This window comes from Triturus cristatus, chromosome 3_1 (assembly GCF_964204655.1).
Source record: "Triturus cristatus chromosome 3_1, aTriCri1.1, whole genome shotgun sequence".
Lineage (NCBI taxonomy): Eukaryota > Metazoa > Chordata > Amphibia > Caudata > Salamandridae > Triturus > Triturus cristatus.
Window position 1 is genome coordinate 812,791,853 of NC_140583.1, and position 17,719 is coordinate 812,809,571.

General features: G+C 45.0%; 1 protein-coding gene across 1 annotated transcript in view; it reads left to right on the forward strand.

Annotated features, from left to right (window-relative positions):
* The window catches only part of PRMT2 (protein arginine methyltransferase 2), a 453,544-nt gene that overhangs the window by 348,495 nt on the left and 87,330 nt on the right, over positions 1–17,719 (forward strand). Inside the window, exon 8 of the mRNA XM_085646208.1 lies at positions 14,517–14,653. Within this exon, the coding sequence (XP_085502334.1) occupies positions 14,517–14,653 (137 nt within the window). The remainder of the gene's footprint in view (positions 1–14,516; positions 14,654–17,719) is intronic.

The window sequence follows — 17,719 nt, forward strand, 5'->3', positions numbered from 1 at the left end:
CCCTTGGGTCCTGTGACACTCAAGAGTTTGCGGTTAGGTTTATTCCAAAAGAGACAATTCTTCTCCCTTCACCCCATCTGATGTCTCACCCCTTGCACAGTACCTTTCTGTTCTTGTTATTGTGTTGGCAGGACTGGCCTGCGTGTGCTGCCTAGAGGCAGGGCAGAGTTGCTTGAGCTGGCGTAGCTACTCACTTGGCCACAGAACAGGTTGTGCTAACTGGGCCTGGCCCAGCTGGCAGAGTCTGATACACATGTGCAGACACTTGTTTGACGATGGGCCAGTTCAAGGCAACAGTCGTGAAGAGGCTGCACTTAGATCGCACTGCTTGAGGTCCGTTGAATCTGTCGGATCTTCCTCAATCCCAAACACAAGCCCCCCACATAAACAAAACAAATAGCCCACCCAGACTCTCAGGAGGGATAGAGAGCTGTAGCCCCTCCACCTGTGTGCCCGATCCGGGCCTGGTCAACATCATTCCGCACACTTCAGTGTGCCCATGGTTTCTCAGCGCCTCTGGATAAAGAGGGTCAGTAGTCAGACCCAGCTTCTTATATACACTCCAGTGTAATTAGTATGAAGAATTTCTTCCTTTATAGTGCCATTTCCTTCCAAGGGTTTTCCCACCCTTTACATAAATGCTTACAATGTAAAAATCTTATTATTTTAAAAAGCAGCCATAGTATGGTGTGGGAATGGTCCTTAGCCTTTTGAACTACATTGCATTAGAACTTCTGTTTCTCTTCCAGGGGATACTCATCAATAGTCATAAGCACTGAATAATCCCCGCCCATATTCGAGACCCCGAAGCATATACAAAAATACATATATATGTGTATGTTTGAACGAAAAAGTACGGAGTAACTCCAAAAACATAAATATATAAATGTATACATATATAAACATGCAGCCTATTATATACCTCGATTAGACTAATATGCCAAAATTACGTGGATTTCTCATTTTAGAAAATAATTCTTCATATAAATACTGTAATAGAGAACATACACTCTAATAATGTTCCAAGACAGCCTTTTATTTTAGAGAAATAATAAGTAATAGCAGGCTGCATAGATGAAAAACATCACAGTACAAAAAACTTGCCACATTGCCTTTAAGACTTCCCAGCACCTGGAACACCGTGCCTTTAAGACCTCTAGGAGACCCCCTACTCCCATCATGCACCACATGAGACAGTTAGGTCAGTTATTTTTTTCCGGCTCCTTCTGTGAGGATTCTAGAGCTTGAGCTAGTCAGTTTTTGATTATTTCTTGTCAGAAATTGGTTTATTTCATCTGTATTCGACATTTGTGACTGCTGATAACTTTTTCAGTTACTTTATGACAAATTTTACAACTATTTTCTGTCAGAAATGCCAGCTTTATTCAACCTTTGTCCTTCCTGTGGGAAGAAAATGGCACAATCAGACCCTCACCCTGTTTGCATTGCGTATTTGCCATCTTCACACAATCCAGCGAAATGCTATTATTGCCAGCAGTTCTCCAGAAGAACTCTGCGTGACAGAGAGAAGATTAGACTTCATGCCTTGCTAGAGAGAGAAAAGGGACATTCTAAAAGTTGCCTTGAGAGTAATCCTATCTTCAAAGAGCCCTCCTCTCAGGAAAAATGCAGAAAACTGCTATGATCGGCTTCCCCAGCATCTAAAAGGAAGCAGATTTCTGAGTGTTTGCCGTCGGCATCGAAATCGACGTCGGAAAAGCAAGTAGGGCATGCATCAATGTCAAGGGACATATTGCAGTCGAAGCGACGAGAGCCTCCGTCGCCGAAAAGTAAGTCGACGTCAAGGCATACTACTTCGGGCTCAAAATATGATGGTCCCGAGAGACATAAATTGATGTTGAAACAGAAACACGCGTCGACGTCGAGACACCGGTCGGTGTCTAGATCTCCACCGCCTCCACAAAGGTTGGCTTCGAAAGGATCGATGGCGAAGACACCGCTACAAGCCTACAGGCGGTCGACGTCGAGGACTCCGCCGCCGTCACGACGATCGCCTTCGAAGACGTCGCAGAAAGCCTACAGGCGGTTGACCTGTGCAGTCGACGTCTAAGAGACCGACGTCGAGGACATCCTCGCACAGACAAGAGTCCTCAAGTGTCTCTTCGCAGGAGCAGTCGACGTTGAAGGCGGTACATTCCGTGTCGTCGGCGAAACATCGTTCGTCGAGGGAGAAAATTCCTGCTGTCTCATCAGGGGAAGTGCCAGAAAGGCCGAGGTTGACATCGCGAACCATACGCTCGACGTAGAGTGAAGTGTCATCTTCGCCTGGCATTAACATTATACAGATTACACTGGAGGGACCTCCGGTTCCGGGAGCGAAGACTCCTCCTGTCAATCTTTCTCCAAGATGGCTAGAGAGCATACGACACTGGAAGGTTCCACACAGAAGTCCAGGCTCGGATTTCTCCAGAACATACTCTCCCTTCAGAGTCTCTGCTGGACCTCCTCCTACTGCATCCACGAGGGCTTCTCCACACAGATCCCCGAGTAGGGCCAGGTCTCTGTCGGCTCGACGCTCAAGATTCAGGACATGGAGGCGATCAGGATCTCGTCCTTCTTCCACCCCAAAGAGAAAAAGACAGAGGTCACCGTCATGGTCCACGTCCTCAAGATCTTTCATTAGAGGCTATTCACCAACTTTGTCTGCGACACCTCCATCCAGAGTGTCCCCGATTGATGATATAGGGATTTTTAATGAGGTTCTATGCCGGGGTGCCAGCAAACTGAACATTAATATCTTGGCACCGGCAGTCTCTGCATCTGTCATATTTGAAACTCTACACCACAGATCCTTCGCTAGGCCTCTGCTTCCTTTAGTCTCAGGTCTGCTAGCACCAGCGATGCAGACTTTTCTGACTCCAGCTACGGTGGGATCAGTTCCCCCACTTATTTCCAAAGTATAAGGCCCCAGATCAGGATCCTTCGATCGGATCCCACTCCAGACTCAGTCATAGTGGCGGCAGCCAGAAAGGCACATTCAGCGACAACCTCCTCTGTAGTTCCTCCGGAGAAGGAAAGTAAAAACGTGGACTAGCTGGGCAAAAGAATGTGTAACACTTAGGCATCAGTGATGAAGGTGGCTAGTGCTTCCTCTCTCCTGGGGAGGTATGACAGATCACTCTGGGACTCTTTGGCACAATTCATGGAAAAGCTGCCGAAAGAAGATCAGCAAGATTTTCAAGAAATCCTGCAAGAAGGTGGCTTGGTGGCAAACCAAATCATTAGTGCAGCTGCAGACGCATCAGATCTGGCTGCCCATGGCTACTCCCATGGCATTCGCTCTAGTCGCTCAGCCTGGCTGCGCCTCATGGGGTTGAAACCGGATGCACAGCGGAGAATTGTGAATCTCCCCTTCAATGGTTCCTCTCTATTCGGGTCTCATGCAGACGATGAGATATCCAAAATGAAAACGGAGTTGGACACTCTAAAAGCCATCGGATTGGAGAAACGAAAGGAATTTCGACGGAAGTTCCGTCCCTACGACTGGCGCTCCTTCCAGCAGAGGGTTCAAACCCCTCACTGGGCCATGCAACATCAAAATCAACCCAGGTCTCACTACTATCAGAGAAGGCCTGGTTGAGGAAGGGGAGCTGCAAGACAGTCATCTTCTACAACAAAGCAACCTGCAAAGCAATGAGCTATGGCTTCCTCCATGCCCGTTGACCACTCCAGTGGGGGGAAGTATTATGTTCTGTTGGAAGAGTGGAAGAAAATAACAAAGAACAAGTGGGTGTTGAATATTGTGCAGAATGGCTATTTGCTCAGATTCAAATCCCCACCTCCATCAGTACCTCAGCGAGAAAAATGTCTCCAAAAACACCACTTGTTGCAAGCGGAGGGGAACAGTCTTCTGCAGAAAGTTGCCATAGAAACAGTCCCTGTTCCACAACAAGGGCAAGGAATATACTCTCGTTATTTTCTGGTACAGAAAAGAGGCCCTACTAGAGAATACAGACCAATACTCGACCTGAGGTTTTTAAACAAATTCATCTGCAAAGAAAAATTTCGGATGTTAGCGCTGCACCAAATCTTTCCTCATCTACACCAAGAGGACTGGATGTGTTCAATAGACCTGCAGGATGCCTACTTTAATGTTCCGGTTTCCAAGAAACATCTGACATTTTTACGATTTCAAGTGGCTCTCCAGCACTTCCAATTCAAGGTTATCCCGTTTGGGTTCAAATCAGCTCTACCGACGTTTTCGAAATGCATGGTGGTGGTGGCAGCTTTTCTTCGCAAACAAAGGATATTCATAAATCCTTACCTGGACGACTAGCTCCTGAAGAGCTCTGCTTCAGAGTCATCTCTCATACTGCCTTCAACTACTGAGCAAGCTGGGCCTATAAGTCAACTACAAAAAGTCGATCTTACACCCGACCCAAAAGATCCACAACCTGGGTGCTTCTCTGGATACCGCAAAGGCAAGCGTGTGTCCTTCGAAGGAGAGGTTATCCTCAATCCGCGTAAAATGTCACAATCTTCTTCTTTTTCAGCATCCCACAGTTAGACAGGTGTCATCGCTGCTGGGATCAATGGCATCCTGCATCTTCATCGTACCAAACGCCAGGTTAAATATGCGTCCTCTGCAGCAATCTCTGGAGGACCAGTGGATACAAATATCGATCCGCTGGGATGACCGTGTGTTTCTCCCCCAATCGCCCAAGGATTCCATCAGATGGTGGATGAAGCGATCCCATCTACTGAAGGGAGTTCCTTTTCACCAGGACCCTCCTACTCGGACAATCGGCACGAATGCTTCCCTCCAAAGCTGGGGGATCATATGGGTCCTCTCCAAGTACAAGGGCTTTGTCAGAGACAGAACAAGGGTATCACATCAACCTCCTAGAGCTGAGAGCAGTACACCTAGCTCTCAAATCACTGTTCCCCTCTTTCCAGTCTCGTTCCCTATTGTTTCAAACGGACAACACCACAACAATGCATTATCTGAAAAAAACGGGGGGTACCCGGTCGAGACCTCTCTCTCTGGAGTCTCAGACCAACTTGAAATTGCTTCTCGCACGAAATGTAACAATCGTGGCGATTCATCTCCCAGGAACTCTCAACGTCCAGGCAGACGCCCTAAGTCAGGACTTCGTCGAAGCTCACGACTGGGTGCTCAACAACGAGGTCACACAAGACATTTTCCACCATTTGTGAGTGCCAGACTTAGACCTGTTTGCAGATGCGGCAAACGCGAAATGCCCTGTCTTCGCATCCAGGTTTCACCAACCAGGTTCACGGGGGAATGCCCTTTTGATAAAATTATCTCAGACATTACATCCTCCTCGGAGACATGAATTTCCACCTAGAGAACGCCGGTGACAGCAACTCACGTTGCTCTGCTCGATAACCTCGCCAACCTCGAACTCAAACAGCTCGTCACGACCCCTACCCACACCACCGGACACACGCTCAACCCCATACTCTCAGCCAGCCACCTCGTCACCTTCAGCCACACCACCGAACTCCACTGGACCGACCACCGTTGCGTCCACTTCACCTTCAAGAAACCCACCGCGCACCACCACCCGCTACGGACTCCCTACCGCAGCTGGAACAAGTTCACGGAAGACCAGCTCATCACCGCCCTCGCCCGAGACCCACCGACAAACACCACCGACACAGCCGCCAGCAACCTCAGGCAATGGATGGACAACGGCAAAACCGCAGCCCTCCTCCTCTTGGACCTCTCGGCCGCTTTCGACACGGTCTGCCACCACATCCTAGGCACATGCCTACACGACGCAGGAATATGCGACAAAGCCCTGGACTGGATCACCTCCTTCCTCACCGACAGTACCCCAAGGATCATCCCTCAGCCCTACCCTCGTCAACATCTACATTGGACCGCTCGCCAACATCGTCCTCTCGCACAACCTCAACATCGTCTCCTACGCCGACAACACTCAACATATCCTCTCACTCACCAAAAACCCCGCCACCGCCAAAGCCAACCTCCACGAAGGAATGAAGACCGTCGCCAGCTGGATGCAGACCAGCCGCCAGAAACTTAACTCGGACAAGACAGAGGTCCTCATCCCCGGATCCACTCCCTCCGCCTGGGACGACTCTTGGTGGCCAACCACCCTGGGAGACGCACCCACACCCACCGACCACTCCCGTGACCTGGGGTTCATCCTGGACTCATCGCTCTCAATGACCCAGCAAGTCAACGCCGTCTCCTCCTCCTGCTTCAACACCCTCCTCCTGCTTCGCAAAATCTACAGATGGATCCCCACTGGAACCAGAAGGACAGTCACACAGGCCCTCGTCCGCAGCAGGCTGTACTACGGCAACGCCCTCTACACAGGAACCTCGGCCAAACTCCAGAAGAGACTCCAACACATACAGAACGCCTCTGCATGCCTCATTCTCGACATTCCCCGCCACACTCACATCACTACCCACCTGAAAGACCTGCACTGGCTCCCAGTCAAGAAGAGGATCACTTCAAGCTCCTCACCCACGCTCACAAAGCACTACACCACGCCGGACCAGCATACCTCAACAAGCATATCACCTTCTACACCCCAAACGCCAGCTTCGCTCCGCTGACCTTGACCTCGCCACCGTCCCACTCATCCACAGGACCTCCTACCTCGCGGCCAAGATATGGAACACCCTCCCCACAGAGCTGCGACAGACCCAGGACTTGCTGACCTTCAGGAGACTTCTCAAGACCTGGCTGTTCGAGCAGTAGCTGCACCCCCACCCCAGCTCAGTGCCTTGAGACCCTCACGGGTGATTAGTACGCTTTTCAAATAACTGATTGATTGATTGATTGATTACTGTACGCCTTTCCACCAAACCCGTTGATTCCCACAGTGATCAACAAGTTCTACAGGACCAGGACCAATACCAAAATGATACTGATAGCCCTAGAATGGCCTCGTCAGTGGTGGTACCCGGACCCTCTTCAGTTAACAGAGGTTCCACACAAGAGGTTACCATGCCGTTCAGACTTGCTGTCCAAGTATGAAGGGAAGGTATTTAACCCCAATCTCTCACCCACTACGATTGACAGCATGGGTCCTGAAGGCCTTCAATATAGACACTTAGATTTGCCTTTGGAAAGTATGAACATACTCAAAGAAGCCAAAAGACCTTCCACCAGAAGATCGTACGCGTTCAAGTGGAAACAAATTTTGCTTATGGTGCATGGACAATGGTCATGATCCCGTTCGGGGTCAAGTGCAGGTGATCTTTCCGTATTTGCTGCGTTTGGCCAAATCTGGATTTCAATTTTCTTCCATAAAGGTCCATCTAGCGACTATGACAGCATACAGAAAATCCCCTAAATAGGTTTCCTTTTTCCAAATTCCTGTGGTTAAAGATTTTCTTGAGGGGTTAAAAAACATCTACCCACCGATCAGACCTCCATCTCCACCTTGGGAGCTCAATATAGTTCTTGCTAAATTGATGGGTGCTCCTTTTGAGCCTATTCACAGAGCTTCTCTACATCACTTGTCATGGAAGGCCGCTTTTTTAGTGGCCATCACCTCTGCTCACAGAGTGAGTGAGATCCAGGCCATATTAATCAGGCCATTACTCTACCCACACTCTTTCCTAACCCTTCAAATCCTCCAGAGAGGACCCTTCATTCACTCGACCTCAAGAGGGTTCTGAAATTCAATTTGAACAAAACAAAGGCCTTGAGAAAATCCGACCACCTAACCATAAACTACGGTTCCATAAATATGGGGTCTGCGGCTTCCTAAAGGTCTATCTCTAGGTGGATAGTGTTTTGTATATCTTTGTCCTTCCAACTAACCAACAAAGACCTTCCGGGCAAACCAAAGGCTCATTCTACCAGGGGGAAAGCCTCGACCACGGCTCTCCTTAGGAATGTACCTATGGCAGAAATTTGTAAAGCAGCCACATGGCGATCAGTACACACTTTCACTCGCCATTACTGTTTGGACTCTGACACACAGGCGGATGCTCAGTTTGAGCAAGCCTCGTTAAGAAATTTGTTTGGATAATTCAATGTTAAGGTGCTGTATTTACTGTATTGGTGCTGTTGCTCGTCCGCGTGGAAGTGGGTATGGGCTTGCTACTCTATTCAGTGATTATGACTATTGATTATTGATGAGTATCCCCTCGAAGAGAAGGATAAGTTACTTACCTGTAATCCTAGTTCTCTTCCAGGGGTATACTCATCAAAGTCATAAACAACCCTCCCGCCTCCCCGGGCGAGTAGTGACAGTAAAATAGCATGTTTTGCACCTTATGTCCTGGTTCCTAAAAGATAGTACACCGTAAAAAAGACCTGACCTGTCACCTGTGGTGCATGATGGGAGGTCTTAAAGGCTCTGTGTTCCAGGTGCTGGGAAGTCTTAACGGCAAGGTACCAAGTTTTTTGTACTGTTCTGTTTTTTCATCTATGCAGCCTCTGGGCTAATCGCCAGCTATTACTTATTATTTCTCTAAAAATAAAGGGCTGTCTTGGAACATTGTTAGTGTATGTTCTCTTTTACAGTATTTATGAGGTATAATAGGCTGCATGTTTATATATGTATACATGTGTATGTATGTTTTTGGAGGTACTCTGTACTTTTTTGCTCATCATACACACCTTGTCTTCTAACTCTTCTAGACTTGTCCTCTGGTTTTGACACTATCAAACATGATAACTTGATTAACCTTCTGCAATATAGGATGGGGCTATCTGGCCCTGTCTTAAACTGGTTCTCCTCCTTCCTGCACAATCGAACGTAGCGAATCAAAATCAACCAATCTTTGGCTGCAAGCACCCCGGTCACTATCTGGGTACCTCAGGGATCTGCTCTCTCCGCCAACGCTCTTCAATCTCCTCATGGAACTAACTGTTATTTTGAATGGGTCAAACATTCAATACCATATGTACGCAGATGATACGCAACTGTATTTGAAGATCTCCTCTCCAGATGACATTAAAACTCTTAATGGAGCTCTCCCAAAAACTCAACAATGGCTAACACATAACCATCTGTTACTAAATGCACTCAAAACAGAATTTCTCCTGATTACACCCCGCAACCAAGAGACCCCAACGCAAAACTGGATCAAAGATATCTCTGCACTCAACTGCTCCCCACACGTGGTGGACTCCGCTTGCTCTGTGGAGAAGTGTGTCTCAATGGTTAGAGCGGCAGACCCTGATGCAGAGATCTAGCCCGGGACCAGGGTTCAATTCCTGCCTTGGCGGGTCTTGGGCTCAATTTCCTCTGACCTGATAATTCTCGCCTCGGTGCCTACTCTAATCATGGGTCCCACTATGCAACTCTGGGCAATAGCTTGCTTAATCTCCACAACGGCCCCAACAGCGCTGGGGATGTCTGGCTTCACCTTGGGGGTGCCGAGGAGTGGACATTTCACAGGGAAAGCCAGGAAGGGTTCCACAGCGGTATGAGTACAAGCGCCAGGACGCCCCGTTGCTAGGGCAGCAGTGCGCTATACAAGTACAAAATTTCATTTCAATTTCATTTCATTTCATTTCTTTCGGTGTCACTCTGGACAAATTTCTAAACGTGCAAGGACACATCAGGGCCACTTCTAAGAGTGCGAACCATCAGCTCAACACTCTCAGGAAAATCAAACCTTTCCTACCTCCTGAGGACGTCCAATCAGCAGTCCAATCACTTGTTATCTTGCGAGTTGAATATAGCCTGGTAACCCTAGCAGGGCTTACTAAAGCAAGGTTAGCGCCACTAAGAGCTACTCTGAACGCCTCTGCCAGACTAATCACAGGCTCCAGAAAGCATGATCAGATTACACCTGACAAAATTCAACTTAACTGGCTTCCCATTGAAGCAAGGATCTGCTTCAAGTTGCTTGTCTGACACACAAAGCTATTCATCGCAATAGCCCCGTTTACCTGGCAAAGAAACTCGAGCTCTCTGGTTCCAGTCTAAACTTAAGCTCGAATACCCTACTCCTGAAACCACCCAAATTCAACAAAAAAAGAACCTACAATCGCACCTTCTCAGGCCTGGCGCCAAGAATCTGGAATGCCCTTCAGACGGAAATCAGAACCAACCCCTCAACTGCTTCTTTTAAGAAATGGGTCAAATGGCTACTTTTGGAAGAACTTCATCAGCAATAGCCTCTATGTTCTTGTGATAATCACTTCTCTCGAGTAATTAACAATCTTTTTTACTTTGTGTATTGAAATGTATGCCTGACAATCTTTCTCTCTAATATGCTTTACATTTGTACTGTATCGTTCTTAGGGTGTAGTGCTCTGCTTAAACTGCACAGCCTCTTCTAGTAGGGCCTTCACCTGATCCTTCCTATGCTATGTATTGTAATTTTACTGTATCCCCATGGCAACGCTAATTGTCCTCTCTGTACAGCGCTCTGATACCGTTTCTGGGTCTTGTTCGCGCTTTATAAAACCTTTCAAATAAATAATAAGTAAATAAATAAACATACACATATATATGTATTTTTGTATATACTCCGGGGTCCCGCACGTGGGCTGGGATTATTCAGTGCTTATGACTTTGATGAGTATACCCCTGGAAGAGAACTAGGATTACAGGTAAGTAATTTATCCTTGTCGTTCACTGTATGAAAGACACAATTACCCTTGAGCCCCTTGCAAACCCTCCTATGTCAGAGCGACAACTGTATAAATACGACAGAGATGGGCTGGCCATGAATGTCACCTAATAAACACACTTAGTCTGGCTCCAATTACTCTACAATCTCAAGATTTTCCTTACCATGAACTTTACCACATGCATGATAGAGAAAAACACATTTGAACTAGGTGGTAAAAAAAAGACCATATTCTCTTTTATCCGATGCGTTATGTGTTTCACTGATCTTCAAATTAATGACATGAAACACAAGCTTGGGAATGAAACTAAATAAAATGCCATGTAAAGCAGATAGTGATGTGAAATAAATCAAATGATATATTTGTGTCATACACTCTATGCCCGAACAGAATGGCAAAGCAGACTGTCAAGTCCGGTGGAATATAAATATAAGGCGAGCCATAAGACAAACAAGGCAGAGTGTCACCATTAGTTCAAGCCATGCTAAAACATCTGTCCCTACTATTCTATTATTTCATTGGGGTTACTTAACCTGCTCTGGGAAACAACAGAGTGATATGCTAGTCAAAGAGGAAAATACAAGCTTGAAGGTATATCTAGGTGATTTATAGGTAAAGGGATACAAGACGTTGCGGAGGCCACGCTTGGCTGAGCCTATTGGGCAAAAAAAGAGGGACAGTAGGAGTTAGCAAGGGCAACAGGATGAATCGCAGAGGCAGATCTCACGGTGCTGGCTCAGGAGATGTTTTAAGAGTTCTGAGGCTGAGAAGGGCGGCAAAGACATTGTCAGACCAATTTAACTGGCATTACAATTAGACATAAACTGAAAAATGCACCTCAAAATTGCCAGTGGTTGAATAACTGAAAGATAAATACATAATACTCAGATGTACCTCACTGTACAAAGAAAATGCTGGAAAAACAAGACAATGACATGATGATCAGTCAATGGTCATACTAAGTGTACTGGGTTCTTGCACTCCCTTCAATACATCTCAGATTTAATACTGCTCTCTTTGAAGCTCCTAAACAAACTCTTGATCCGAGGAAACGGCTGAATGAAAGAAATAATGCTCACTTTAACATTGGAGTGATAATTCTGAATTTACCCTATAAAGACCCCGTTATAACGGCTTGCGTTGTAATGGCATGCAATGTAACAACGCGGTCATTTTAATGACTGCGTTGTAATGGCATACAATGTTTAAACTTCGTTGTAAACGATGTTTACCCCCATGGGTGAATGTGTGCTTTACAAATACACATTTTCAGAATGGGGCCAAGTTAGGGAGTGCCCTACATGTTTGACAGAGAAGCTTAAAAATTGTGTGCTTGTGGATGGGGAGCCAGTGGAGACTGCACAGGTGGTTGGATACGGTGGTGGGGGATGGTTCACTACATGCCTGCCAGCTGGATTCTGACCCACCTGCAGATTCTTCAGAGGGTGGGAAGAGATGCTTACGTATAGAGCAGCACCGTAATGTAAATACTGGTACTGAGGACTTGCATTACTGCTTTCCTAGTGTACTTTGGTAGCCATTCGAAATTCTTTCTAAGCATCATGAGAATGCTGAAATAGGTGGCAGAGACCAAAGTGAACTAGCCAGCCATCAAAAGCTGACTGTCTAAAATGATTCCCAAATTTCTGGCGGATTGTGCCGGCTGGGGTGTGCTGGAGGGTGGGGCAGGGCTCAATTCTATTGGCCACAAGGCTGCAGACCCTCTTATCAAGACACTTGTCCAGTGTGAAAAATGTGATGATGGACAGCCGATGCTGAGTTCTGAATTAGCACCACTGGTGCAAAATAAACCAGAAATGCTTAAACTTTGCATCCAAACACCCCCAGTCGAGTTTGTTGCAGGAGGTAATTTTGAGAATTTGGTGCAAGACATTTATGGATAATATACTGCAGGATTCACCTCTCAGAGCAGCCTTCCTTTACAAATAAATATGCCCTCATTTAGAGTTTATTAGGAGGTGAAAAAAAAGTGTTCAACGTGGTGAAAGTGTGTTTTTTCATGAATTTTGAGTATGGAGAAATGTGCTGTTACAGCTTTACAAATGCCATACTACCCCAACTCTGTACTGGAATTCAGGCTTAATTGTTCAGCTTCAATGTGGGAAAACGAGTGGTAACGCAGTTTCCACACATTATTCCTCACTTGATTTCTAAATTCGGAGTAATATTATGCTTACTACTTCTGGTAACGCAATTACTAGTACCAGGTATGACACTACGTTAGGTAAAGGACCTACTATTTCCAAGTCTGCTGACCAGAGAAGTACAGAGTTCATCATAGAAGCAAGGTCTACATTTTCCTAGTGAATGGTATTTGAAAAAGAGGTAGCACTTCTTTGTGCTGCTAAAATAAATTGCATCCAATAATATTTTCTCCTAAGAGCATTTAGCCTTACCTGCTAGAACTTGCAGCATTAGGCCTCCAGCAATATTCTGTAGCTATGTATCTGGCAGCCATAACCAGGGGGAAATGGGATATATATATATATATATATATATATATATATATATATATATATATATATATATATATATATATATATATATATATATATATATATATATATCTGGAAGGTTTTCTAAGAAAGTTTCTAGAGATCACAAGATAGCTCCTAATTAGGAACTTACCATGGTCCTCAAAAATGTATGGTGATACCATTTCAGCACAAATAATCTTGCCCCGTTAGGTTTGTGTCTTGTAAAGTTGAATTCATCATGGTGCTATCATGAATCCACAAACTTGAAGAGAACATCACACAAAGGATTCATCTTGGATTTGCTCCTAAAAAAATGTCATAGTTTCGTATAAACCAGGCTCTCAATCTCCCCCCTTTTAACAAACCGTACATCTGCAGTAAATATTAAGTTACTCCAGATGCTAAAGACCTCTCTATTCTACGATAGCATAGAAACGCACAATTTCTGTCAAAGTATGCCATTGCAGTTTTCCTTGTAGATTCTATACAATTCTGCTGTAAGAAAACAAACACAAAATATCACTGTACTCTTTTGCACTTTGACGGTCGTAATGACCGAATGAAGTTCTTTGACTGACTGACAGCCATTCACTGAGGGGCATATCAGCTACAACTGTACTTTTTAATTTGCGTGCCGTAAAAAGAGATCTGCAAAGCAACCACGAATAATGCTCATACTTACACCAAGCATTATTTCATTGTTTTTGCAGTACTATCTGAAAACCATTGATTTCTGAGAATATGCCCACTTCTTTTTTCAAAAGAGGGAGACTATAAGGTCGTGCTACTAAAATATAGAAATATTGAGTGAATACTACATGGAACCTTAGTTTTGGATTATACAGAGCCAGATTCTGTAGGTACCAAGGCAGCTCTCTTTAGATCGGAAGTTAGACAACCAGAAATATGGAAAAGACATAACCAGTTTTCCTTTTCAGATGAAGTACCTCTCTTGCCATCCACCTTTTGAGGTAACCACTGCTTTCATGGTGATCTGTTAAAACGCATAGCCAAGTTTTAGAAACCCCACCATGATGAAGAATGAATTATTTAGTTGTAAGCGTAGTTCTCCCAAATTGATACCATTCCTAGCTTCAAGTGCACCAGATTGCATAGAGTTGGGAAGCAGCACTCTTTGCTCACTGGCTACTAATTAAAAAGCCCAAATGACCTGAGTGAGAGTATTAACAGTTTTACTGCATTCAAATATTATTGGTATTCACAGCTCGATGGTGGAGAACTTTCAAAGAAAGAGTAAGTGAGAGCTTTGCTAATAGTTAGGTAACTAATTATTGAGATCCATTTGATGTTGTTATTGGATATGCTGAGGTTTATGTGTCTTGATTCTGATTGGGCAGTAGTTTGTGCATCTTTTCTAATCAGAACTAGATTTCGTATTGTGGAAAAAATGGCCCCTCTGACCTCTCACTTCCTTTTTTTTTTTTTCTCTTCAGAGAATGACGGGGCAGTTCTTCTTTAAAGTGATGAAGCCAGGACCCATGCACGGCTTCTTGTCGTGGTTTAGTGTTGAGTTCCAGAACGTAGAGCAGACGGAGCAGAAGGTGCAGCTCAATACAGGGCCACACCACCCGTATGTATGAACTCCTTGACCCTCAAAAACCCTTGCCGGGTGAGGGGGAGAGGGCGCTTGAGGGGGTGGAGGGGGGGTGTTGCACCTTTAACTCTAAAAAGAGGCATGGTGGGCCTTCTCTTTATATTCAAATCTCTTGCCCAGGTATCACACACACAGCTCATCTCTAATTGTAAACCCCTGATACAAGCCACCTTTTATTTTTTTAATAATGTATTATTTAATTGGAATACGGAGGAGTTATTTATTCTCATCTACTGTGTTGACCAAAACCGAATCGTTGCTTAACCATGCGGAAAGGTGCCTTAATTTAAATGCCTGTTGTATACTTTTTTTGTATTCTTTACTTTTCTGTGTCCCTTACAAACAGATTTTGTTACTAAAATAGAATGCCTTTTTGCTAGTTTTATATGGCCAGGTCATCGCCCACCTGGAAGTTTGAAATGCTTAATGAAGTCGCAATGGCAATGCAATTTACACGCTGTCATCTTTTCACCCTCCCCCGACCATTATGAGGATAACCTTGTTATATATGGTGAAAGGAGTTGGATGTTCTCCGATGGTTTCTTATGCATCAAGAGAGAGCGCTACAAGATTTTGCCTAATTTAAAGACAAAATATAGTCTACAAAAATTCTACGCTATTGTAGTAGACTTTAAAAGTCATCTCTATTTTTTGGACGTGAACATCATGAAAATATGGAAGGTAGCAAAGATACCTGGTACAAAATACTCTGATTTAAGTCGGGATGGAATCTCAGGGTTAGTTCAGCAGTCCATAAAGGAACAGTCTGGCTGGAAGGCTTTTATACATTGTCGGTTGATCAGTCCCTTCCAGACTCTGCCTTTAGTGGAAATCAACCGACTGCTAACATGGTTTGAGCAACTTTTAACCAGTAACATTAAATACTATTTTTATGAATAAGGTAGAACTCATAATTTAGATGCTGTTTGGAAATTGGTCTGCAGTCTGAATTCTTCCAGCATCATAGGTACGTTTTTAGGATTAATGTGCTATATTCATATCCTTGTTCTTTCATTAAATTAATGTAAATCTTCAACACTTTGCCCTAGTTGCCCAAACTATAGTATTGGGGACTTGTACCACATGGCGTGATCATGCATAAAACTCGAGGTTTATTGACAGGTGATGTAGGCTCTGTTTAGATAGAAGCAGAGAATTTTACCCATTGCAAAGCGTGGTAGCCAGAGCACGCTATTGAAAGGGGAGAGCTTGCAGAATTATAAATAGGTAACTGGGTAGCTGGGACGTTTTTCACCAAAGGGTTCAATGAGAAACCAGAGGTGAAAAAGATCCCCGTTATTCTTTAATTATGTTATGCATTTGCCCCTCTATTTCTTCTACTCCAGCGGTCATCCCCATTGCCAAAGTAGAGTCGTGAAGAAGCCATACACAGCATGGCCTCGCCTTCTTCCCTTTCTCGCATCTGACGTGTTGCCATTCATCACCACCTTTCTATGGCCTTTCCTACCCTCTACCAAACTCATTTGAAAAAAGGTACCCGATACCCTCCGACATCACCCTTAGCATTATTCTTCACCTCTCTTCCAAGAATTACAAATACTCCTACCCAGTCTATCGCCCCCATCCTTTGCATTTATCTTCCTGGCCATATTTGTCCAAAATACACCTGGTATCGTGCCACACACATCACCCTTTCTTAAATCCTCCACATACCTTGCCAAAATATAAAAATAGAATACCCGGCCTCCTGTTACCCATCCACCCACTACCCTCTGGGACGTCCCTTCTCCTCTTTCCAAAGCTCTACTATCCACTCTGCGTGGAACAGAACTCAACACAGGTGCCACGCTGACAGGCTTTCTGGCAGCATCGTCAGAACATGTCTGCATAATGGGTGCTGCATAACCTTTTTCACTAAGGTGAGCCTCAGTCCCGCCTTCCACTTTTGTGTTGCGTAATAGTGCTTTCGTGCTCTTAGTTCAAGCATGCATATCTGTCAAATACCTATGCTGGGGGGAAAAAGTGACGTATCTGTAGCTACAGTTCCCCAGCAATAGCATTTTCTACTGATCTGAATGGAGCCCTCTCTTTCTCGGGGTCATATGGTTATTTTTCCTCTTACTTCTTGAAACATCTGAGCCATTAAGCCTGTGGAGAAGAGCGAAACTCTGTGTCTGTCTACCTTATTGACCAAAGTATGGGTCTTAAAATGAGGTGAATACATTTATATATTCAGTTTTGTTTCATTGTCAGTTGGGTGTATGTGTAGGCTGTTATGTAAACATTACAGAGGATTCCAAGTATGATAACGGGGAATAGTTCAAGCATCAAGAACTCTAGTTACCACTCGTGCATAAATATTTCATCATGTGAGGCAGCTCAACACTCTCTGGTGGAGCTCTCGAAGTCCAAGAACCAGCCCAAGCATTCTTTGCCCAACCAGCACTGTCGGGCCCAGTCTCAACGCAAGCTAAGTTTCAGTCCTGACTACTTTTCGGGATTGGATGATTCCCCAGTGCTTTTCCCAAAGAGGTCCTTCCATATGAGAGAGCTTATATGAGGAAAACCGGACATCAATTAGGACACCAACCTGAAGACTGGTACCAGACAGAATTAGAGCCTGCATCCAGGACACTTGCAATCATGCCAAGACGTGGGTCCCTTGCTCACTGTGCCACTGAATTTAAGCTAGCCTGGCCGATGAAGGGTAATACCCAGAAACCGGTCCCAGGATGCTTGTTTCCGGTCCAGGGAGAACCTGGCTTGGCAGTATGGCCTGGACTGTTCCCATGAGGCACAGGGTCAACATTGATTTGCATATAGCTGGGTCTAAACTGGGGTGGCATGGTGCGCAAAAGAACAATGGATTTAACCCATATCTCTTGACTGGGGGTGAATGTATGATTTATTCAGCATTCCGTCCATCATTTGTTTGTGTAGCACCAGTGGTTTGGTGGCACTGTTCATCGTGACCACCATGAGATGATCCAGTGATAAGACTCGGGAAATTAGACCGGTCATACTCAAACAAAAAGAGTACCCCAAAGTATATTTTATATATAAAGCAATTAATTTAGTAAA